Genomic DNA, 26,278 nt, shown 5'->3' on the forward strand with positions numbered 1-26,278 from the left:
CCCTGAAACCTAGCTCTAAAACCTAGCCCTAAAACCTAGCCCTGAAACCTAGCTCTAAAACCTAGCTTTGAAACCTAGCCCCAAAACCTAGCTCTAAAACCTAGCCCTGAAACCTAGCCCTAAAACTTAGCTCTAAAACCTAGCCCTGAAACCTAGCTCTAAAACCTAGCCCTGAAACCTGGCTCTAAAACCTAGGAGTGTGCTGAGTAGTTTCACTGATCTTTAAAAACTGCAAATGCTGCACAAACATTTTCAAGGTTTTTGCACTTTCAAGAGCAGTGCAGGTGTTGCTGGAGTAATACTTGGTGACTACAGAATATGTGCTAATAAAGGTGAATAATACACATACTGAGAGTCTAGTCTACTAGACTATCAGTGGGAGTGTGTTACTTAGGACAAGTTAACTTGCTGTATTGCATGTATTTTTACAAGTCTAGGGTAGCAGGTTTACATTTTTTTAAGTCATGTAAATCAACTATGCCGCATGACTCATGAGCTTCTGTATTATTCTTTCGTAAAACAAATGTATTCCAGTTGAATCAGCTTGATTGCTGAGCTGTTTCTGTTCTAGTGTGGGGTTAAAATTTTCCTACGATAACAGAACACCATGGACATTTTGTGTTGTGGTGACATTTTGCTGGTAAGATAGTAAGAAAATACAGATTTTATTTCAGACAGTATAGAAGCCAACATACTTTGATAGTTGAGGTTAAGATTGTGGGTAACACTGTGGGTTTACATTAAGTGTTTATTTCCTAATGTGTAATTAGCATTAGTTACTGCTAAGTAATTAGCATTAGTTAACTAAGTTAACTAAGTAATTAGCATTAGTTAACATGAACAACACATGAAGTAACACATTAACAATAATTAACTAACGTTAATTAAACATGTAACAGTTGTGGTTGCTGTTTTGGCTCTTTGTTGCTCGCACCATTTTTGGTGTGACCTTAAAGGACTATATTACGTTGTTTGTACCTACATAAGTAATGGGTAAATTGGAAATTTCCAAGTATAATATATAGCCTACTGTTTTTAGCTGTTAGTCCCTTTTGCTCCAAACTAAAACTAAAGCTCTAAAATGGTGCGAGCACCAAAGAGCCAAAACTGTTACATGTTTATTTAACGTTAGTTAATTATTATTAATGTGTTACTTCATGTGTTGTTCATGTTAACTAATGCATTAGTAAACGTTAGTAAATAAACACTTAATGTAAAGTGTTACCAGATTGTGCTCAGTTTTGTTATAGCATTATTATAGTAATTTAAATGAAAATCACTCATGAAGATGTGTGTGTGTGTGTGTGTGTGTGTGTGTGTGTGTGTGTGTGTGTGTGTGTGTGCGTGTGTGTGTGTGTGTGTGTGTGTGTGCATTCACACATGCATCTGGGTATGTCTATGTCCATGTGTGTAATTTTGGTAATGCCTGTGTTTGCACATGGATATGTACATACATGTGTGCACAAGTGTGTTTGTACATTCTAGAGGGGTTAATACACTGTTTCACTGGCCTCCTGCACCAGTTCTCCCCAGCAAACTGCTCCACTCCACCGAGATTCCTCTTTGCCTCTGAGTCCCCCAATAAAACCCAGCTATAAATATTGCCCTCGTTCATCCAGGCTATGATTATGCATGGGGAAACTGCAGCCAAATGCATCTAGTCTCTGATTTATTCATCATTTCTTAAGTATGCCTTGTCCAAAATGAATTTCAAACAGCATCCCCACCTCGTCTGTGTCTAAACGTGCTTCCCCAGCCGAAGAGGGACACTGCTCCACCAACAGGACGCACACACACCCACCGTCATTGGTGGCCTCAGATCTTTTTACACAATTGCCTCCAGTGCTTCAGTGCCATCCCAGTTATCATCCCAGTTATCATCCCAGTTCCTTGAGAGCTAAAATATGCATGAAGTGGAAGGAATCTTCTCTGACACCATGACAGCACAGAACACATGATGAACGACACAGACTAAACATGTCGAGGGCCTTATATAAAGTGGTAGATATATTTTAAATGGTAAATATTTCTATTGCTACCACCACAGTAAAGTGTGTTAACTGATTGATTGGTAGTTAGTAGCCAGTGCTGCATTAGTTTGAAGCATCCAGTTACAATCCCCCTCTGGCTGCACTAAAGAGTCTATCTGCTTTCCTCTCCATGTCTACAGAGGTGTCAGAAATGCCGTAGGAGCTCTTCTGTAGAAACTCTTCTGTAGAAGCTCTTCTGAAGGAAATGCATGTGTCTTTTGTCAAAAGCACAGTGAGATCATCTACCAGTGAGCACACAATAAAATCCAGCATGGCCTTCTAGCCTCTCCTGCTAACTCAACCTGGAAAAAGGCCATTTGCCCACCTACTCACTGCTGGCTCTGGCAACCATGAAATTGTAGCTGAGAGCTATCTCTCTCTCTTTCTCTCTCTCTCTCTATCTCTCTCTGTCTCTCCCTCTCTCTCTTTCTCTCTCTCTCTATCTCTCTCTCTCTATCTATCTATCTATCTCTCTCACTCACTTTCTTTTCTCTTCGAAACGTTATACAAGATAAAACAATCTGCCCTTTTCCAACACTAGCTAAGAGGTCATATTACTTTGATTCTGCAGTACATGACGAATTTCTCAGGCAATTCACTCAAAATGACAAACTAATATGAATTGGTATTTAACTTACATGAGGCAAAAATGCTTATATTAGGAGTTGTATGCTGAAGTAGATGTTTGGAATGACATCAGAAACATTTCCACTTCACAAATTTATCTAATACCTTATTAATGGGATCAGACATGCAATTAACATAAGTGATCTTAACCAGTAGAATGAAAAATGGCCTATGCAAATAATAAATTAGCATTTGACATTTGGCACATACTAGGCATGGCTAAACAATGTGATCTCACATGCCATTCACATCTCATGGGTCCCTTTAACACATGCATGTCAGAGCCAAATGTCAGTTTTCAATTCTGAGGAATACAACAAGCTGACCAGATATTAATCTAGATCAATGGGGAATTCCTCAGCAAAGATCATTCCTGCTTAGGATCATTATCATTAAGATTATGAAAGGATCCCGCTCATAAATTATTATATTTTATGCTGGGAATGAAACCTAATGAGTGTCTACAATATTATAAAATTAATCAATATGTTCTAGCATTCCCTGTAAATTGTTGATTGTTTATCATTTTAAGTTATTATGATGAAGATAAGATCTCATTTTATTACTGGATGCCACATTGTGAATGAATGTGAAAATACGTTTATTTAGATATTTATATATATATATATATGCCTAAATGCACTGAGCTGCTGCCATGTGATTGGCTGATTTGATATTTGCGTTAATGAGCAGTTGGATAGGTGTAATTAAGTGGCCAGTATATATATCAGTGGGGAACCGTCAGGGCCCTCTACGCCCTCTCAGAGGGCCTAAAATATTCTTAAAACATATATATATATATATATATATATATATATATATATATATATATATATGTTTGTCAGAATTGTTGAAATTAGGAAGATTTTGCATAACCTTATGACGTATTCAGTAGCACAAATTCATACATGCATTCCAAAATGGCAGTTATGCTGGATAAACTGACAAGATTGTATTCTGAATTCCAACATGAACACTAAAGTAGATTACATGTTCAGTGCTAGAGGTGGATTAAATATTCAGTCAGCTTTTATTCTGGTGAGAAAAATACACATATATTTTTTTCACATCAGTTTATGACTCATTTGGCTGATGTAACGGATAATTGCATGGTGTCCGCAAGAACGGGCTGTATGTTTTTTGTGGAGGTGTGCCGAACATCGGTGTGCTTGTGCGTACAGTCGTGGGCTGCAGCAGTCGTGGGCTGGAGAAAGGAAAGGTAGCGCTAAGAGGCCCTCCATGCCAGCGGACGTGTGCGCGTTTAAACACACACCACTTTGCTTCCGTCAGCCTCGCACTGCCGCCGTCGGCCCATTACAGCCGCGTTTGGCTCCAGATCGTTTTAATTAGAGGGAAATGCCACATCAAAGGCTCGGCCCAATGTTTCTCTCCCTTTCAGCGAATCGGCAAGCGCTCGCAGCAAAGTTCCAGTGTGACGCATTCCTCTACAGCACCCCACCCCCCACCCCCTCATTCCTCTAAAGCACCCCCCCCCCCCCCTTCATTCCTTGAAACAACACATGTTGTCTGAGGCAGAGGAAGCAGGGGGTTGGATGGAGAGCCTGAATTACTGAGTCAGACATCTTTAATCCTTGACTCTCCCCACCAACCTCACCACATGGCTTTGTGAGCTTTGGCACGTTAAGCTTCTAGACACACAGCATCAGGGATGTGCTCAGCACCTCTGAGTACAAGCTGAGCAGAGGCAAACACTCATCAAACATTAAGTAGGTATTTATTTTGCCTCTGTCGGAAGACAATGAAGATAAAGTATCCAAGGAAAAAACTGTCCCATTAATGTTCGCTCATTCCCAGCAACAGCACGGAGTGGAACTTGTTCTAGGAAGCAAGTGTTATGTTGGCAACGAAAGCTGAAGCTTGGTGAGAAGGGTGAGAGGCGATAGTGGATTATTTATCCCATTCCATTTGTCTCAGCGTGTTTATAGAGTTGTGGTGCTGTATGGCAGCTTTGTTTCAATGCTCATGGTCAGAAATTGTGTTTTTATCCAGCTCAGTCAAGTCAAATAGGATCTCAGAGGGATTTTCTGGGAACTTTCCATCTCATGGCAACACAGTACCCCGACAAAGTCCTGTACCATAATCTTCGTTATCTCAGTGGATTCTGTTCTGTTCATTTTCAGTGGCAATTCAGCACCATGGACAGAGTTGGATAGACTGTTGATTTAGTCCCGTAGCTTTTTCAGACCAATATCAAGTGGAAGGGGACAGGGTCATTACAGGGCCCCAGTCCCATCCTCTTGACTCCACTCTGATCTGTTGGGATCTGTAAATCTTTTTTTTTCCCTCAAGCCTTAAATAACATATTTTAGACCCAGATAAGGCACTGTACAGTCTGCAAGCATACAGAATAAATTTGATAAATCTTCTTAGACACTTAACAGAAAATATTTTCCTCCCGTTGACCCATAATCTCTACTACATATATCAGGGGTCGGCAACCTTTGAGACATGGAGTGCCAACTTTAAAATTTCTAGTCAATGTGTGTGCCACTATCAACAAATATAATTGGACCGGGGGGGGTGGAGAGAGCTGTCTGTGTCGATCGTCATTTGTTTTTAACCGTAAAAACTGTCTATTCATTTTTTTGCTGATGCTGGTCCAGCGTGCCGCGTGCCAGTGATTATGCCTCGGCGTGCCAACGGTGGCACGCGTGCCATAGGTTGCCAACCCCTGACATATAGTCATTTCACACACAGTTATTCCACCTCCATGCTCTTTTGCATTTTTAGCTAAAAGAAAAAAGAATGGAGAGGTGGAGGTCTCTCAGAGCTTTAACCCTGTTTCCAAGTGGATGCTAAGCAACCAAATGGCAGGACTGCTTTGGAGGTGACACAGCAGTCACAGCTGGAAATGGAGAGCACTGATGGGGCACTGGGGGCAACCTGAGGGGGGATGTTGAGGGACGAGCAATTCACTCCCCCTGACTGGGTGTTTAAATACAGCCAGGACCACAGAGGCAGGCAGAATGGACAAGGGAGGCCCATGACAGGCTTGTGCCGACCCAGGTCTGTTAACAAACCACCAGAAAAAAGGACGAGAGGAATGGAAGGAGGGAAGGATTAGGTACAAGTAAATTCAATTATGGCTGAGGTACCACGGGTGAGGCTCCAGACTTCATCCTGTTAAGATTCAGTTGAGAGCTGTGAGCTCTTACTTACTTGTGTGGTTCCAGCAGCCTGCGGTACTTACACAGTGGTATCACTGACTTCTGTGGGAAGACGGTGTTGCTTTATAATCTGAGACTTGCATTCGAGCCAGGCAGGGCATTTGCTGGGGTTAGGAGGCATACTGGAATGCTATTTTAACATATCACAACACGGGATGTTCTTATTTTGAATTTGCTGACCTCATAATTAAGTTAGAATTTGCATTCTTTTCTCTGCTATAAATGAAAATACAGAGGTGTTATGTTAATGTATGCATACACAAAACTAAGCTGTATCACCATGCAACATCTTTCAACCAGCTGTGACAAAATTACATTGTGTTTTAGCTAATAATGCACTATGCATTTAATCAAATGCCCCATCTCTTGTAACACCTTATTCTTAAGGGTATAAGATTATATTGGAGGATGAAGATTTTGACAACATGGACTTTACATTAATGCATTTACAAAAACAAGTTTTCCTTCAACACAATGTACAATTAAATACACTATTGCCAATAGTATTCGCTTACCTTCACTTACTTTCCTTGACTCACATATGAGCTTAACATATGATATCCTATTCCTAATCCATAGGGTTCAATATGATGTTGGTCCACCCTTTGCAGCTAGAACAGCTTCAACTCTTCTGGAAAGGCTGTCCACAAGGTTTAGGAGTGTGTCTGGCTCTCAGTCCCAGCTCTAATTCGTCCCAAAGGTGTTCTATCGGGTTGAGGTCAGGACTCTACCATCCATGTCTTTATGGACCTTGCTTTGTGCACTGGTGCACAGTCATGTTGGAAGAGGAAGGGGCCAGCTCCAAACTGTTCCCACAAAGTTGGGAGCATGGAATTGTCTAAAATGTCTTGGTGAAGCATTCAGAGTTCCTTTCACTGGAACTAAGGGGCCAAGCCCATTCTGAAAAACAACCCCACACCATAATCCCCCCTCCACCAAACTTTACACTTGGCACAGTGCAGTCAGACAAGTACCGTTCTCCTGGCAACCACCAAACCCAGACTCATCCATCAGATTGCCAGATGGAGAAACATGATTCATCACTCCAGAGAATGCGTATCCACTGCTCTAGAGTCTAGTGACGGCGTGCTTTACACCACTGAATCTGACACGTTGCCTTGCACTTGATGATGTATGGTTTGGATGCAGCTGCTCGACCATGGAAACCCATTCCATGAAGCTCTCTGCACACTGTTCTTGAGCTAATCTGAAGGCCACATGCAGTTTGGATGTCTGTAGTGATTGACTCTGCACAAAGTTGGCGACCTCTTCACACTATGTACTACAGCATCTGTTGACCCCGCTCCGTCAGTTTACGTGGCCTACCACTTTGTGGTTGAATTGTTGTCATTCCCAAACATTTCCATTTTCTCATAATACAGCTGACAGTTGACTGTGTAATATTTAGGAGCAAGGAAATTTCACGGCTGGATTTGTAGCACAGGTGGCATCATTTCACAGTTCCACACTGGAATTCACTGAGCTCCTGAGAGTGATAAATTTTTTCACAAATGTTTGTAAAAACAGTCCGCATGCCTAGGTGTTTAATTTTTTTACACCTGTGGCCATGGAAGTGATTGGAACTCCTTTTTCCAATAATTTGGATGGGTGAGTGAATACATTTGGCAATATAGTGTCTTTTTAAAATGTTTATATTTGTTAACTAATGGAACTGCTTAATCTGCAATAACATGCTTAATCTGACACAGTTCTTAGGAGATATGTTGCTCCATTGCTCTCTACACAACTAGAGTTTTAATTAGTGTTTATTATTTTATGTTGTGGTTGTTGTTTAGTTTTGTTGACAGAGGTAGGTTCTTCTTCTTCAGATCATACCACAGATTTCCAGTGGGACTGAACTCAAAACTCTGTCCTGGCTGTCCAAAAATGTGTGAATTTCTTCTGATTGAGTCCTTCTGTTGTCAGTGATCAAATTCAACTCTCCTGTTGACCCAGAGCTTTGCTGGCTCAGTCTAGTTCCTTCCTATATCATGCTTCCAACATTTGGTGTTGTTATGGGGTTTCTTCTTATGGTGGACACATGAACAATACACAGATATTATTAAGTGCAAGTGAAGTTTGAGAATATTAAGTTGTCATATAGGGTGGCGTTTGTCATATTTTATGGTAGTTCATTATGTTGATGCCTTAAACTGTTTAAAATAGTGATGGAGATGTTGCACTGTGTGTTCATTATGACGTTTAAAATAGTGATGGAGATGTTGCACTGTGTGTTCATTATGACGTTTTCATTATCATGAAATTATGATGGTCCAAATGTTTGCAATGACTGGGGGAGGGGCCGTGGCAGCTGGGGGAGGGGCTGTGGCAGCTAGGGGTGGGGCCGTGGCAGCTGGGGGAGGGGCCGTGGCAGCTGGGGGTGGGGCCGTGGCAGCTGGGGGAGGGACCGTGGCAGCTGGGGGAGGGACTTCCTTCTTTGCTGAAAAGGCTGCATCTGACTAACCAGGGCTGTCAATGATGGACATGCAATTTCTGGACTCTTCTGGGTTGTCTGGAGGGATTGGCTGGGATTGAAGGGGTTAAAGGGGTGGAGGGGCACAGATTAATGCCACCTGCTCTGCCAGTGCGCTTCACTCTTGGTCACTCATGTGATACGTGGGAGGTGTCCAGCTTCAAGGAATGATGAGCTCTGAGTAGAGGAACCATGAGGAACCACGAGGCAGGACGAGGTGCTTTGCCCTATGCCCAGAATTTATAGATCTTGATAAGGAAATCTTGTCGATTTGTAAATTCTTGTCTGCAGAATTTACGCAGCTGAACACATTACGCTGACCACAGAGCCACTTTGCACAGGATGGCTTCCCAGGAGTAGTGACAGCGGTTTCCCAGGAGTAGTGACAGCGGCTTCCCAGGAGTAGTGACAGCGGTTTCCCAGGAGTAGTGACAGCGGTTTCCCAGGAGTAGTGACAGCGGTTTCCCAGGAGTAGTGACAGCGGCTTCCCAGGAGTAGTGACAGCGGTTTCCCAGGAGTAGTGACAGCGGTTTCCCAGTAAAACTGATATGGAAGCAGCACAGAATTTGTCTGCATTGCTGGGAATGACCGCTGGTCCAAGAGTGAAGCACTCATCTGCTGTAACTCCTGTTGAAAAGACAGAGACTTATTTTACAGTGATCTGCCACATGATACTTGATACAAATTCATTTCATTTCATCATTTCACCTCTACACTATTTTGGTGTAGAATTCCGTTGTGTTTTCACTGGCCTGTCAGCTATTTCATAGGTTTTGATTTTGGGGCAAAAAAACTTTTGTGCTAACTTTGAAGAAATGAGCACAGTGCTGTTCCAATTCGGGCACGAATATTTACCCCAAGCCAGATTTCATCTCTTAATTTCCATACAAATGTGAAATCAGAGAGGCATGGAATCTTTTTAAGAATCTTAAATGAATTCTGTTGTTCCCATTTGGATCAGCCTTGTAGCACTGCACTGAGATAGTGCCGGTATTAATCATCTGTTTCAAAATGAAAGAACTGATTTGATACTAATCGCAAGATTGTGGGCTGTGCCATAAACCCCAAACACAAAGCACTTTTTCATATACAGCACAGACCCAGCCAAGGCAAGATAAAGCACTGAAGGTATTTTACATTGAGTCTGGAACATTGCTTCTCCTTTAGTAAGAGTAGAGGTGAGCATTAACTCATCGCCCCCAAAGATATTGGAATATCACCCTGATTACTTTAATGGAACATCACATCACATCAGCTTCTCTGTCCAATTTGTTTCGAAACATGAATTCCTATTGCCATTAAAGAGTCACATATCTCGCCTTTATAGAGCATATCTAGTCAGTTATGAGTATATTTAAAGGAGTACGAGTTGTTGATCGTGGGCATCTACATTATCAATGGCTCTCATATCAATCTCAAAGTGATAATAATGATAATACAGGAATTTATTAAACTGTGCACAGGTGTTTCCAAGCTATATTTTAAAGCATTTTACATTATATTTTAAAGCCTCTATTTTCTACTTTTTCTACTTTTTTCTACTAATTCAATATCATTGAATTAATACTAGCATGGCAATTCCTGACACAGCATGTATTAGTTTGATATTTGATATGAAGCAATTAGTCATAGCACAGATTCACATAACTGACACATCCATATAAATGTAAGTTGCTTAGAGAGCTGAACTGAGCAGGTATCTGCATGGTGATCAGGAAGACTGAACTATTTGAGCTGTGAGACCAATACTCTGTGACTATAAATAATGCTGTTCAGTGATGTCTTGTGAAACAAATGAAAAATACATTATACTGATGACTGAATGCTCAGAACATGTTCAAAGCAGAAAAGATTAAATTTATGTTCTGAAACCTTATAAAACCAGCTTATTATGCTGCATTAAAACAAATACAGTTGCATAAGTTTATTAATCTTGACTGAGGAGACATTAACACATAATCATAATGCCTTTTGCTTTAATACCTACTTGTACTTTGACAGATTAGAGGAAATATTTGTGTCTGTAGCATAGATGAAAAGAAAAATGTTATTATTGTAATTTCCATCCATTATGAATTTCTATAATATTCATGGCATAGTTCCCAAATATCATTCTTCACAAAATGGCGATCTTTAGAGCTATCTAACTCAGGGGTTTTCAATTCCAGTGATGGAGTTCCACTGACCTGCCCAGTCACTCCGCTTTTGAGCACCTGATCCAACTCATGAAGGGCTTAATAAGCAGGTGAGCCAGCTCAGGTGTGTTAGATTGGGGAAGGTGAGAACCGGTGCAAGGTGTTGGAGCTCCAGCGCAGATCAAAGCCCCTGGGTTCTAAGGCGCCATGCCCTGTAAGGCCATATGCACATACATGGAGCTCGTGTTATCCAGCCTGAGCAGACGAACCAGAGCCACTCTTGTGGACTCCTCTTTCTGTTTGGCCTTCCGTGCTTCCTGGTGTACCAAGACGCTTACTGCGCCCTTTCCTTTGTCCTCCCTTCCTGTCTACCCTTGAGGACAGCTGGTGTCCTCAAACCCTCGCTGAGGTCTTTAAACCAGGCAGTGCAGAGGCTGAGAGGGTCTGGGCTAAAGGCTTCAACGAGGCAGAGCGCAAATCGAGGCCGAAATGGAGTGCGAGCATTCGTCAGGAAGTACTTGCCGACGAGACACTTTGCTTTGTGCAGCGTGTGCCTGCCTGCGAGCGCCTGCCTGCGTGTGCCTGCCGATAAGGCCGCTGAACAATAAGATACGTACTTCCTGGCCAGATGCTATTCAGGCTGTGTGTTAGCCATTTGCATAATCCCCTGCCAGTCGATGCTGGCCATGCAGTAATATTAATCATTGCTCCGAATCAGTGTTCTCACACCCTCGTCTATGCGTTTGAGAAGTGTGGTCAGCAAAGTCTGCCATCGCACAAGATTTGTATGACCTTCTCCCAAAGTTGTGTTGGGTAGTTAGGCCTGGCTATATGCTAATGGAAAATAAAATTGCCTAAAAACCATTTTACTGTCCCTTTCTTCATGAAATAGTGTGACTGTGGTCGAGTGTCATTAACCACTGTTCATGTTGTTTCTGTCTGTCCCTCAGCCAGCACATGGGAAATGAGTAAAACCTTTTAGTGAGCTCACATGAAAAACTGACCATTTTTGTGCCAGTTTTTCAGCCTACTACAATATAATGTATTGTAGGTATACAGGCACAGAGTCTCTGGTTAAGCTTTTGTTTTCATTATCTGATTTATGCAATAAATAGTATTATTGTAATATAATTGTTTTCCCTACGAAGAAATGAAAATTGCGAATTGTCTTTGACTTCTTTGACTTGGTCCAACATCCCAAGGACAGGCAACAGCACTCAGTTGAAATTGGTTTTAGTGTTGGCCTTGTGCTACACGACCAGCCCAGTTTGACATGGGCCTCCTCATTTCACTCCAGAACATGTGGCAGCCTTTCAGATAATCACGCTTGCACTCGGCATCCGTATTGATGTCACCGCTGAAGGGCAACTCACCCGTTTCTGTCTGGATGGAAATTGCTGGTTCGCTCTGTGATATTTCTGATATCCACACATATAACTTTATGTATCACTGTAAATTCACAAAGACTACATAAGCAAATGTCAGCATTACAATTTACATGTTTTCCATTTATGCCATGAAGGATACTGGGGAGAATATTTCCATCTACTGTACCACCTAGACTCTTTCAACAGTAGGCTAATGCAAAACAATATGCTGTTTCCTTTGGAAGGATTCTCCATACTACAGGCCATAATGGAGGCAGCAGTGGCAAACAACTGGCAGGTGACCGCACGGTCCGTGGGGAGTGTGACTGACCCTCAGGAGTACAAGCGCATCATCGAGGAGATGGACAGAAGACAGGAGAAGCACTTCCTCATTGATTGTGAAGTGGACAGGATCAATGTCATATTAGAGCAGGTAAAATCTATCTCTCTTTCTCCAGCTGTTTGTCTTTCTGCTGGTCAGCGGGGTGAACAGGGCCAGGCTCTCTCTCCCCACAGATGTGGGAGAAGATCTTTCCACAGCCCTTGTTGTTGAAGATGACCTGCAAATGTTATTTGCTCGTGTTAATCTCCAAGTAATAAGTCCAAGCTCTGCACTACTTCCCCAGTACTGGAAATGAGAGATCAGTTCATCAGACACGATTAAGATGAACAGATATGGGAATGTTGAACCAATATTCCCCTTCAGCCTGAGTCCTAATGCCTCAGCAGACGCTTTTTTTGACATCTGTCTGTAAGAGGCAATCAGTTCCTGATTAGCATTCACTTATATCCATTAGGGCCTTCTCTCATACAGTACCAGTCAGTCACAGAGTTTTAGTTTGAATTGTTTTCATGAACCTTGTATGAACCATGAGATTTAATGAAAGTGCATGGCTTTTAGTTTTTTTTAGTCTTCTTGTACAAATTTACATATTTCATAATTCTTGGTTAAACAGCATTTAAAAAAGATTTTCTATTTAGGTTTTCTAGACAGCTAAAAAAGGAAAGCCATTCTTGATTAGTGTATTATTCATTTTGGTTGTGATGGTAGTTGTTGTTTTAGTGCATTTGTTTGATCCCAACTGGTATCATTCAAAATTTTCATGCATAAATAAGATTCAAATCAAAGTCTTTGTGGGATTGTAAGGGGGGAAAAGCCCTTTCTTGGGTCTTTTTTGCTAAATATTTTAGCAGATTAATTTAGGGGAAGAAGACTGATCAGGATGGGGATTGAAGGATTTTTTAGCCCCCTTTAAAGAGGGAAATGACGGTGGGACCTTGTTATTGGACTCCAGGGCAGTTCTGGTGATTGACTTTTTTCCCGCCACCTCATCATGTTCTGGCTAAACTGAATTTAACTAATCTAAGATCCGAAGAAGCTTTTCGAGTTTGGTCCAGCAGTAGGCTAAACAGGTGGGCAGGACACAGTTGGGATCAGAAATGGGACTTGTGTAGACATCCTCACTGCGCAGATCCCTGCAGTCTGAAGAAGCCTCTCAAGATGCCAGGTAGCAGATAAGCCATGCCGAGAGGAGGAGAGCTGCTCTTTATAACAACGCAGTGAAGCATGCATGCTCCCCATAATGGATTTTAAGTAACAGCACTGCGGCACGAATGCCCCGGGTCTCCTGTGACTCATGTTATCTGCAGAGGCTTAGCGAGGAGGGCTAGTTCATCAGGTAGGCCTAGCTTAGCGAGGATCGCTAGTTCACTGAGGAAAGCTACATATACAAATAAACATAAATATGCTCACCTTGCCTTGTATAATATACAAAACACATGCACAGTTCCAAAAATTATAATACTCATGACAGAGTAATTGTACATAGGATACATTATTTCAAATAAATACTGTTAGCCATTTCAGAACAAGTAGAAAATTCAAAAGAAAAACATACATAATTACAATGTCATTTATTACCTTTGGGCATTGCCAAAATGCTCATGCATGCATACACATGTCATATTGAGATGCATACAGAAGGCAGTCTTATCTCAGTCACCATGGTAACTAATGGGCACAAAAGAGCTCAAATCTTCTTCTGTGATTTTTATGGCACTTGACATCCATATGTTGCACTACTGCCACCTTCAGGTTTTGTTCTCCTTCAGTGTTAGTTCATTTTAAAGCCATTTTCCCAGAGTCTATTCATCCACAAAAATTAAATAACCATTTACTTCCTTCAATACTGTCTCCACATTATAAACTTGTCTCTTTCCCACCTTATTTTCTAAACCCTGTTCTTGTCATGAAAATGTCTTAGACACTGTAAGAGACAGCAGTATCTCAGCTGGCTAAAATATTAGAATATTGACACACACTAAATAATTATATAAGTTATATTGATGATTCTGTTTATTTTACTACTATTGGGCTGAGTCTGTATTCTAGATGTGGTCTCCAGACGTAATACTGAACATGGCCATGTGATTACTTATACTGATAGAGATACTACAGGTACCATTGCATGCTAAGTCTTCATGAAGTCTCCTGAACCTAGCAGTACCCCAGGTGTCCTGCACTCCACCAATATGTGGCCCAATAGTTCACTGCTAGTTGTGGTTAATGAGGATGGCTAGCTTAGTCAGGAAAGGAATCTCTGTGAGGGTTAATTCAGTGAGAGTCTCTGTGAGGGTTCATTCAGTGAGAATCTCTGAGGGTTAATTCAGTGAGAAGGGCTAGCTTAGCAAAATATTTGAAAGCTGCAAATTAAGAATGCACAGCTAGCACACCAACTGCAGCGCTGCACTCTGCACCTGTATTGTGAGTGAATATCCAAGGCCATAGGGATATGTGAGACTGCCTAGGTTTTGCATTTAGCATCCAATATGCGTGCACGAAGGTGCTTTGAACCTGTCAGTCACCTGAGCTGGGGCCGCATACTCTCCTCAACTCCCACACTCAGCTCCTCCCCAGAGAACACCACTCTGTGAACAAGCGGCATCTGGGACAGGCCTCGGGCTAGCAAGTAGCTGAAATTCACGATGGAGTGTGCATGCCAGCCAGAGAGACAGGGCATGCCAGGCTAGAAACACCAAAGGAAGTAAGTGGCAGGGCGGAGCTGCTCAGAGAAATCCTCCACCTGTGGTGGAGTAGACGAGCACGTCCAGGTGCTCTCCACTCATCACAGATCCTCCCAGTCTTCCATCTTTTCCTGCTAGTGAAAGTGAAATTCATGGTATTCTTTTCCACGTGTGAATAAGACAGCCCTCATTTCCACACATCCTGCTGCTTCTCATTTGTTATGTGTCATGTATCTTTCAGGGGCTGAGAGGGAAAGGACATATAGACTGTCATCGAGATTCTTCCTTGGGTCCACATATACATGACTTAGAATGAAGTAGAGAATTTTACACTGGGGTGACACAAAGACAGGGCTCAAGACCAGTAGGAATTACCTCACATGAAATACCTTTACGTATTTTATCATTTGCATTTGACATGTTTGAAAACATTTTGTGACAGAGAGCAGAATTTTATACTTTTTTTGCAAACAAAACTGGTCTAAAAGACCAAAAACCTTATTCAAAACCAACTGGTCTACTGGTCTTCATATCGTTGACTGTCTGAATTTCATCCACATATCTGTCATACAGTGTGTGACTGCATGTCACTTCAGGGATGGGGAAATAGGGGTAGACTCACTCTCGCTGCTACAGACTTTAGCGAGGAGAACAACCTAAATCTGAGTAGAACTTGTGACATGAGGTGCAGAAGTAAAATACAAAAGAAATGTGCTGACAGACTGCTGTAAATACCCCTTGGGGAAACAAGGTTGGCCTCCTTGCTCCTAAAACTGGTGTATCTATTTCTAAAAATGTTCTTCTTTTGAAAATAACAAAATGTTATAATTTCCTTTTAATTAATAGATTAATGTTGATGTTTTCTTTATTTAACCAGTTCAGTATGTACCATCTGTAGGTGCAAAAACAAATACTGATTAATGTGATTTGATTAATCCCAATAATCATAACATATGATTATCTGACTACAAGATTATTGTCATTCCATAAAAATTAACGGAATCACCAGATTTGACATCATTGGTAGTTACATCATTTGTAGTTACATCATTGGTGGGTACATCATTGGTAGGTACATCATTGATAGGTACATCATTGGTGGGTACATCATTGGTGGGTACATCATTGGTAGTTACATCTTTGGTAGTTACATCATTGGTGGGTACATCATTAGTAGTTACATCATTTGTAGTTACATCATTGGTAGGTACATCATTGGTGGGTACATCATTGGTAGTTTCATCATTGGTAGTTAAATAATTGGTGGGTACATCATTGGTGGGTACATCATTAGTAGTTACATCATTTGTAGTTACATCATTGGTAGGTACATCATTGGTGGGTACATCATTGGTAGTTTCATCATTGGTAGTTAAATAATTGGTGGGTACATCATTGGTGGGTACATCATTGGTACTCTGAGGTATATTTTTAATCATTTTAATTGTGTATAAGGTTTTTTTTTGTCTGGCACAAAAGTCAGTCCTTGTGGGTGACATTTCACTACTAGTGGATGACACTTTACTATGCAGTTTAATACAGAGAGTTCAGTAGTGTAAACAAATCACCCAGGCAGCCAGGTGGTGATGCTGCTCTCTCTTCCCTCTCTAACGCCAGGATGAAGAGCTGCGTGCCATAGTTCAGTCTGACGGCTCAGATGCAGACCTACCATGTGCACAGACAGTTGACTTGTTGACATGAGCCACTCCCCTTCAGATCTAAAAGGTTTAAATTGTGTTTTCACTTGTCCTCATAATGGTGGCATTGTTATTAAATGGAATGAATTATTACAGGCAGATATGCTCAATTATTATTGAATAAGTAAATTATTATCTACTCAAGATTATTAGAAAGTATTAGGAAGATCACAGTGGATTCATAAATAACTCAGGATAACCCAACATGGATATTAGCCACAAAATATTAACCATTACTTTTAGTGCATATCACTAGAAATCAGCCTCAATCAAAGCTCCTGTGAAAGAAAGGTTCACAAAGGTTTTAGTCAAGCACACGGCCGGTAGAAGTGCTCAAAGTTCCTCATTATTTTGATTTCACTCTTTAATGATCTTTGCTGGTTTCCCCCATGTATACGTTCTCTGTTCTATGCCTGAATAGAATGAACCACTGCAGATGAAATCAAAGGTACTATCAATCCCACCCCAGCACATTGTCACTTGCAGGCAAAAAGTGGGCCAGCCAAGACAGGCCAGGAATAGCAGTGAGCTAGTTCTGTTTGATGTGAGCCCCCCGAAGGCTGAAACCTTAAAAGCTTTGCCACAGCTTCTGGCTCAAAGGACCATTTAGTGCCTCAACTCTAGAATCTGATGGGATTATAGGGATAGTTTAAAGCACTGGACACCCAAACACAAACCCCTCCCCAACCCCAAACCCACCCCAGCACCATCCCCAAACCCACACCAACACCATCCACTAACCCACCCCTCCCCCAACCCCAAACCCACCCAACCACCACCCACAGCACTTTGAAAGGCAATTTATTCATTTAGTCTGCTTAGGTTGCATAACACAATGAGATATTGTTGTCTATATTGTGAATGCACTGGAGATGTGAATCTATTCTTAGACACAAGCTGGGTCAAAAAGGGAAGAATCAAATGACACACATCTGTAACACTACGAAGACTCCAGTGGCCTTGCCTGAGCTTGATTTTGCCGTTTTTGCAAACATTTCTTCCTCTGGAAAGAATCCAAATTTACTCCGCCCACTCAGGCATAAATTTCAGGTTGCCAAGCAGAGAGGGTAGCTGCAGATATTCCTGCCAGTTAATTAGAATGTATCCCCTGGAGAACACTCACACTCCTGGCCTCCCTGCTTAAGAGCATGCCGGAGGGAGCACAAATGAAGATAAGTGAGTTTTCTAGCAAGCTTTTGGAGAGTCGGAGGCTGTATGCACCCCCCCCCCCTCCCCCACTGGTCTCCCTGGTGATTTATGTGGGGTGTTTATTGATTAATCAGACACATGTAACACAGCTGCTGATGTAGCACGTTTTGTTTTGTATTAGGGAGACATATCCAACATGAGAGATGTAAGACTACACAAAACACAGATGATGCATCAAGACTGGTGGTGGATTTTACTCTACAGAAGACATGTCCTTAACAAGACCCCTGAATATAGAACATTTGGTGAGAATCTCAGGAAGAACTATTTTGGGGTTTCGCAGTCCTTAGGGATGTTTAGTATCAGGTGTGATCATGTTATAGTGATCTGTGTAAAGTGCTGTCATGGTTTTACCTGACATGCAATGATGTTTCATACCTCAAAAATCATAGAATCTTTTCATTGCTACTCTGAGACAATCTTTATCCATATGTATGATAACATAATACCACAGGGATATCATGGTCTCTGACTTTCAGTCTCATTTCTTTGAAGTACCACATGATATGAACTGTTAATCTTGAGGATTATAGATTTGATAGTGATAGTCATGCTATGGTTGCCATAATTTCTTTCCAGTTATTGTCATCATTCTTTTGGTGGAATGGCTTTGAGTTCAGTTATTCAGAGTTATTCGGAGTTATTCAGAGTTAATAACAGAGTACATTATGAGATTTAATATGGGAATTTCTCTAATAGGAGTTGCAAGAGTAAAAAGGTGGATTTCCTGAAGCCAAATTACAAATATTCAGCAATTCAGTAAAATGAGCATTTAGTCAAAATAAGGCATATAAGGCAAAACACTGTGGTCATGCATCTTGATGATAATTTACCCATAATTTATGCATAATTTTTTGATGAGAATATGACTGTTTACACACTCAAGTACTCTGTGGCCTTTTGCAGACATCTTCAAATATCTGAACTGGGCCTGTTATTACAATGGAGTGGTGTTTTATTTAAAGGTCAGGGCCGAGTTGGTGTGACCCAGCAAGCCTGAACTCTGGGGTTTTTTTTGTGGGGGGGGGTGACAAACCTCTGGAGTGATTTTGTCTTTTTATCCACAAGTCTCCTATGCTATTCTATTTCTGCCTGGGACCAGCAAACACGGCCTGTAAGGTGAGAGTAAAGCTAGACTTGACGTGGCGTGAGGGTCCACGTGCCAAAAATGATATAATAGTGGTGGCTCCGCCCCTGCGCGAGGGGTCGTTTTGTGAGCTTGTGCACCTCTCGAATTTTGTAACTTCGCACGCGCCGCGTTTCAGCACAATGAAATAAGTCACGTTTGTAGGATTCATACACCTTTACAAGGTGGAAATCAAGCACTTGTATGTCACTTTCAAGGTCCATTTATTTCCCAGCACCTTAAGCTTAATTAAGTTAAATATTTATACATATACTGGAAATTATTTGAAATAATTCACTTTTTTATCACATTATTGAATGGTTGCTCAATGCGTGAGACTTGAGAACACTGCTTTAGCCTAAATTCCAACACTTTTCAAACTTGGAACACAATGCAACATTAAAATTCATCAGGTAAACGTTCCTTCTCCTGTTTTTGAGGGGTGTTTCTTTATACTACCACATATCGTTTCAGACAACACTGCAAAGAATGTGACGCGCGAGGTGTGTGGAGCGCTACAGTCACTCGCCAAAGTATAATCCAGCCTTTAGGCGACTCAAGCCTGTCCTAAAAGCCTATTAGGGTGAGAGTAAGGTGACTCAAGCCTCAAGTTGTCACATATACAGTATTAGGGAGGTGAAACTTCTCAAGGACAGAAATCTCATCACCTCCCAGGAAGGAAGAAGGTGAACTGGGGTGGTGGTGGGAGCCATGCATGGCAGGAGGCTAAGAGGAAGAGAAAGATTACAGTCACAGTGGAAGTGGCTTATACTGTGGCATTTTCTCCACTTTAACTGTAACCATTCCTCTAATCCAGTCCCCTAATGCCTCTCAGTGGTGCTACTACAAGAGTAATCCCACCTCAAACCATCATCTTTATTTATGAGAAGGATTCCAGCATTACTAATCGGTTGTTATGAAATATTACTGTCTTATGTTGCCCTAATCCTGTCTGTCCTAAAATAAAGCATGAATAAAATTAAACTAGAGACGACATGTTTATGAAGCAATCATTAAAGGTTGATGTGGGTGACCAACAGGACAAAAGAAATCTCAAGGTTGGTGCATGGGGCTAAACTGGTGGCCTGAGCATGAAGCCTAAAGCTTAGCTTGATGTGGAGTCCAGCTCCGTTTTTGGAAAGGCAAATTAATTAGCGGAGTTGTGGAGGTGTGCACTGCTGGGTGTTCGTGGAGTAAGCTTCAACAGCGCTGCAGGGCTGCTAGAGCTAAGAATGAGTCTGAGCCTTTGGATGGTGCAGTGTCATTAAGCCCTGGCTGTGTCCAGGTGAAGGTGGTGCCATGTTCCTGCTGGGTGACAGGTAGGGAGGCAGCTTCCACTCAGGTGTGTGAGGCCCAGCCGCGGTGCCTGTGTGTGGGGGAAGGCTCTTACTCTCACTGGCTCCAACCCCGCTTGGCTGGAGCCAAAAGTCAAGGACGCCACGTTGGACAGCAAGTGCCAGCCGGGGAGACGTGACATCTTTATCCAAGGTGTTGCAGCCTTCCGCGCTCATACCAGCAGCTGAAGAAGTTGTTGGAGAAAAGGGTAGATTGATTCTGAAACTGTGGGCCAGTAGCACAAACCCGCAGGCCTGATTTTTGTATTTTTTCTGAACTCACAATGTTCTTAAATAATTATGCAGCTGGATCATCAGGGGTGTACATAAAAATATACCAAATGAGATCTACTGGGAACCTCATAATCCATGAAATTATTCTTGACCACTAAGTTAGAATAAAATCATTCATGGCATGCATTCTAAACAGTTTTCATCAAATATTTACAGGAGAAGCTGCAACAATTATGGCTGTGTCTATTAGTAATGTGTGATGAGTTCATTACATATGAAATCCCATTTGCAGCACTGCAACAGCACTGTGTGCTCAGCACTTCCTCAGCATGTTCCTGTGTATCTCCCTGGACCTTCTGTCCCTCATACCTCCTCCCTGGACCTTCTGTCTCTCATACCTCCTCCCTGGACCTTCTGTCTCTCATATCTCCTCCCTGGACCTTCTGTCTCTCATATCTCCTCCCTGGACCTTCTGTCTCTCATACCTCCTCCCTGGACCTTCTGTCCCTCATACCTCCTCCCTGGACCTTCTGTCTCTCATATCTCCTCCCTGGACCTTCTGTCCCTCATACCTCCTCCCTGGACCTTCTGTCTCTCATACCTCCTCCCTGGACCTTCTGTTTCTCATACCTCCTCCCTGGACCTTCTGTCCCTCATACCTCCTCCCTGGACCTTCTGTCTCTCATACCTCCTCCCTGGACCTTCTGTCTCTCATACCTCCTCCCTGGACCTTCTGTCTCTCATACCTCCTCCCTGGACCTTCTGTCCCTCATACCTCCTCCCTGGACCTTCTGTCCCTCATACCTCCTCCCTGGACCTTCTGTCTCTCATACCTCCTCCCTGGACCTTCTGTCTCTCATACCTCCTCCCTGGACCTTCTGTCTCTCATACCTCCTCCCTGGACCTTCTGTCTCTCATACCTCCTCCCTGGACCTTCTGTCCCTCATACCTCCTCCCTGGACCTTCTGTCCCTCATACCTCCTCCCTGGACCTTCTGTCTCTCATACCTCCTCCCTGGACCTTCTGTCTCTCATACCTCCTCCCTGGACCTTCTGTCCCTCATACCTCCTCCCTGGACCTTCTGTCTCTCATACCTCCTCCCTGGACCTTCTGTCTCTCATACCTCCTCCCTGGACCTTCTGTCTCTCATACCTCCTCCCTGAACCTTCTGTCTCTCATACCTCCTCCCTGGACCTTCTGTCCCTCATACCTCCTCCCTGGACCTTCTGTCTCTCATACCTCCTCCCTGGACCTTCTGTCTCTCATACCTCCTCCCTGGACCTTCTGTCTCTCATACCTCCTCCCTGGACCTTCTGTCTCTCATACCTCCTCCCTGGACCTTCTGTCCCTCATACCTCCTCCCTGGACCTTCTGTCCCTCATACCTCCTCCCTGGACCTTCTGTCTCTCATACCTCCTCCCTGGACCTTCTGTCTCTCATACCTCCTCCCTGGACCTTCTGTCCCTCATACCTCCTCCCTGGACCTTCTGTCTCTCATACCTCCTCCCTGGACCTTCTGTCTCTCATACCTCCTCCCTGGACCTTCTGTCTCTCATACCTCCTCCCTGAACCTTCTGTCTCTCATACCTCCTCCCTGTATAATCTGTCTCTCATACCTCCCTCTCTTGCTCATATATCTGCTGGTTTGCAGCTCTCTCCTCTGCCCTGTTTGGCATCTCTGCCTCTCTCCCGTGGCACAACGTGAATTTACCAGGCGGATGCGTCAGAGTGGTCTAACCTACTTCAGCAGCCTGATGAGATCAGTGGAAGAGAAGATCTGTGCTCTCTCTCCAGACTTCCTCCAGACCACATCAGCAGGCACAAGGGATAAAGCGCCATTCTTTCATGATTTAGTTTTCTCTATTTTTGGAATGAAAAAATGGAATACAAATGTAGAACGGTTGTGTTGCAAATACCGCACATGATTGTGATTGTTAATGTAACTTTCATTGACATTATTGAAATATTACAGTTTCTACATTCAGAAAACTCCTATGCACAACTTTATTCGACAACCTGGCTGAATGCATTAAAACACTGATGATTAATACATTGATGATTAATGCATTGTGCTGTTTGTAGATGGTTAGTGACGCATTTAAAGTCACATTCGTCTTTACAGGAAGCATTAAGCCCATCAGCTTCAGAACGGTTCCTGTTGCACATTATATGAGGTTTTTTTTTTTTTGGTTGTCAAATGTTGCTCAGAGGAATGGATTTACATTTCTATAACATCTCACTCAATGGCATATCAAGATTTAAATATGGTATGCGTCTTAGGTGCATTTACTGCTCAATTTTTAAGTGGATCCTTCCTATCTGGATCTAATCGTGATACTCAAACATGGTTGAAGAGAAGCACCTAATCCTGTTTACAGAGACTTGGTATCACTCTTGTCAAGAAAAGATATCCATGAGTACAGAGTTTCTCTGCTGCCACCGTGTTTAAGGTGGCTGGCGTTGTGAGCAGGTCTGGGAGATCTTTCCCGAGGGCTGCGTGTCTGTCTGGTGGCCCTTACGTGGGTAGCTAACCGCTATCGATTCTCTTCCCTCAGGTCGTCGCTCAGGGCAAGAACAGCCGAGGCTACCATTACATCATCGCCAATCTGGTGAGTGGCCACACACGTCTTTATCCACACGTCTTTATCCACACGTCTTTATCCACACGTCTTTATCCACACGTCTTTATCCACACGTCTTTATCCACACGGTTTGGTGTTTGTTCTCTCATTTGGTGCAAAGTCAGTGTGCCAGCTGATGTAGTGGGAGGCAGAGCTGATCAACACATGCCACTTTAGCTATGATAGCAATGAACAGAAACATATATAACCTCAATGAATATTCATTAGAAAATGAAACTCAGTGTAGTGAAAGCTGAAAGTAAAACAATTAGACTTTTTTACAAGGGTTTGGAGTCTCCGTGTTCCCTCTGTGTCTGCGTGGGGTTTCCTCCAGGTTTCCAGTTTCCTCTCACAGCCCAAAAACATGGAGGTTAGGTAAAAGGTGGCCACCCTATAAACTGTCCTGGTGTGACTGTATGTCTGCATGTCCAGTGATGGATGGCAGTGTGTTCTGGATGTTATCTCCTGCGCTGAACAGTCCCCCAGGGTGCTGTGGTCTTCTGGGTGAGAGTACACTGTGCACAATTGGCAACTGTTTCTCACCAGTGTTGACTGGCTGTAAAACTGGGTATTAATTTTAAAGCATTCTTGGGTTCTGAGAAACCCATTCTTGGGTTCATTTATTAAAAGCATAATTCTGGTCTTTTTCTGTTTCTCATTTTTCCCACTACAACTATTTATACACACACACAGTCTATGATCGTTCAGCAAAACTGCAACAAAAGTTGCATGGTCAATACTATATTATATATTACTGTACACTATTATGAAATATAACCGTTTTCATGTGACTACCATTGTGTATTCAGCTGATATTCCTAATGTATAAAAGAATAAGCAGATCTATACTGTAGTATCACACATGCCTCCATCTATCTATCTATCTATCTATCTATCTATCTATCTATCTATCTATCTTGCTCTCTCTTCAGGGCTTCTCCAATGTTAGCCTGGACAACGTGTATCTCGGTGGAGCAAACATAAGTGGCTTTCAAATAATCAATCCTGAGAACCCCATCGTGCAGCAGTTCCTGCAGCGCTGGGACCGTCTGGATGAACGGGAGTTCCCCGAGGCTAAGAACACTCCTCTGAAGGTAAACCTCTCTCATGCCATCGGCAAAAAGGTGCGGCCATCTTGCTGTTTTATCTCCTTCATGGCCTCTCAGTTTTCTCTTTTCACCTATCTTTTATTTTTTCTTTCTATTTTTCTATTTTCTCCTATCATGACTCTCCTCCTTTTCTCCTTCATTCCCCTCCTCCTCCTCCTCCTCCTCCTCTAAGTAGTCGATATATTGATATCCAGCCCAGGGCTGTGTTAAAACCAGAGCCTCAATTTACATCTAATTAAACAATAATCAGGAAAGAAATAGATTTTAAGTGGCACTTCATTGAGTTTAGTCATGACAGAGTGGCTGTGGAATGTCTCATCAAACTAGTAAACAGGTCAAAGAAAGTTCTAGGCCACTTATCTGCAAGGAATGCTTAAAAGTAATTATTCATGTAGAACTTTAAATGCATGTAGGCACCCATGTACACACATCACTGCATTTCAAGGTTTTCTTTCAAATAGTAACTAAAACAAAATCTTTGTCTGTAATTCTGTAATACTGACCATGACTTTCTTAAACAGATTTCTGATGTTGGGATCCATAAGTGAACTATGGGGAAAAACACTATCACGTTCTCTCTGCAAATTAGTGCATTCACAGCCTGAGATGCAGCTTAATTGCAGGTGTCACCCTAGAATAACAGTAGCACTGAAACTTGCTCCTTACCAACCTAAAGATTTTAACACAACTGTAATTAGAATCCAGTTTAAATCCCTTTCTGCAAGGGAAAACAATGCACTTTTGTAAATGCGAATAAAGGATTGTGAAATGTTTCCTGAAATGCACTTTCCAACCGGTGAATGTCGTGATTATATGTGGTGATGCACTGTAATTATTCTGTATGGAAGAGTGTAAGCTAGATACACTTAAACAGGACACAGGACAGTGAATGTAACGATGCTTTTGAATAATATGAATAATATGAATCTTAGTTTAGACAGATGTGTATGTGTGTACATATGTGTGTGTGTGTGTGTGTGTGTGTGTGTGTGTGTGTGTGTGTGTGTGTGTGTGTGTGTGTGTGTGTTTGTGTGTGGGGAGGGGGGGGGGGGATAACTGGAGTGTAGATTCTCATCTGGTGTTCTAGGGTGTTCAGGTTATATTAGCACACAGGTCTAATAGAACCAAATGAATCTGCCTGACTCTTGAAGACCTGATACGTAGCAGGGAGAAGAGAACAGAGACCTATGGAAACCAAGTTCTCCCAGGGTCTCGCACAAAGCGGTGGAGCGTGTAACTCCTGCATTTTCTCTGTACAGTACACATCCGCGTTGTCCTATGACGCCATACTGGTCATAGCCGAGGCATTCCGGTACCTGCGGAGGCAGCGGGTCGACGTGTCGAGACGAGGCAGCGCTGGAGACTGCCTGGCCAACCCAGCTGTGCCATGGAGTCAGGGTATCGACATCGAGAGGGCTCTCAAAATGGTAGGAAGCTCCGCCCCACGACCAGCAGGCTGGCCTCAGAGTGCTGAGCACCTCGCTAGAACGAACAGTTCAAGAAAAGACAGTACATGCATGCAGGATGACTGTTCTGTTTCGTGAACTTGTCCTGCACCATGATGTCATCAAGCTTCATCCTTGCAGGTCCAGTTACATGGAATGACTGGCAACATCCAGTTTGACAGTTTCGGGCGACGAGCAAACTACACTATCGATGTTTATGAGATGAAAGCAGGTGGCCCGAGAAAGGTACGAGAAGAGAACAAGAGATCTTACGAGATCTTCAGACATCCCTGGAAAGCTTTCAAAGTCTGCGATTGGAAAGCCTAATACATATTTGAAAAATCTTTCCGTTACTCGTAAACAGCCAGTTTTTGGCGGGCAGGGCATTAAATGACAATGATACTGTTTATGTATATTGACACTGTTTATGCTAATTTTTCAAGAGACTACTTGACAAAAATATAGAATAATTACTGAAAATATTTAATAACAAAACAGTTGACTAACATTTGACTAACTTCACCAGAGAACTATCAAAGGAGGCTTTCAGTACCCAAATCAGTTGGAGTAGAGTGTGCACAGGTCGATTGATTTTCATTTGAGTTATCATTTTAGGAAGTTACTTGTATTTATGAAAAGATTTATGAAATCTGATTTTC

General features: G+C 42.4%; 1 protein-coding gene across 7 annotated transcripts in view; it reads left to right on the forward strand.

Moving 5' to 3' along the window:
• Positions 1–26,278, forward strand: part of gria3b (glutamate receptor, ionotropic, AMPA 3b) — a 102,960-nt gene that overhangs the window by 42,113 nt on the left and 34,569 nt on the right. For all 7 annotated transcript variants that reach the window (XR_013134152.1, XM_077022791.1, XM_077022793.1 and 4 more), the window contains exons 4-8: positions 12,066–12,253; positions 23,000–23,053; positions 23,998–24,159; positions 25,434–25,601; positions 25,761–25,865. Coding sequence is in view for 6 of the 7 variants with exons in the window: in XM_077022791.1 (XP_076878906.1) it covers positions 12,066–12,253; positions 23,000–23,053; positions 23,998–24,159; positions 25,434–25,601; positions 25,761–25,865 (677 nt within the window). In the remaining variant the exon portion in view is untranslated. The remainder of the gene's footprint in view (positions 1–12,065; positions 12,254–22,999; positions 23,054–23,997; positions 24,160–25,433; positions 25,602–25,760; positions 25,866–26,278) is intronic.

The sequence above is a fragment of the Brachyhypopomus gauderio genome, chromosome 11 (assembly GCF_052324685.1).
Source record: "Brachyhypopomus gauderio isolate BG-103 chromosome 11, BGAUD_0.2, whole genome shotgun sequence".
In the NCBI taxonomy this organism is placed as follows: Eukaryota; Metazoa; Chordata; class Actinopteri; order Gymnotiformes; family Hypopomidae; genus Brachyhypopomus; species Brachyhypopomus gauderio.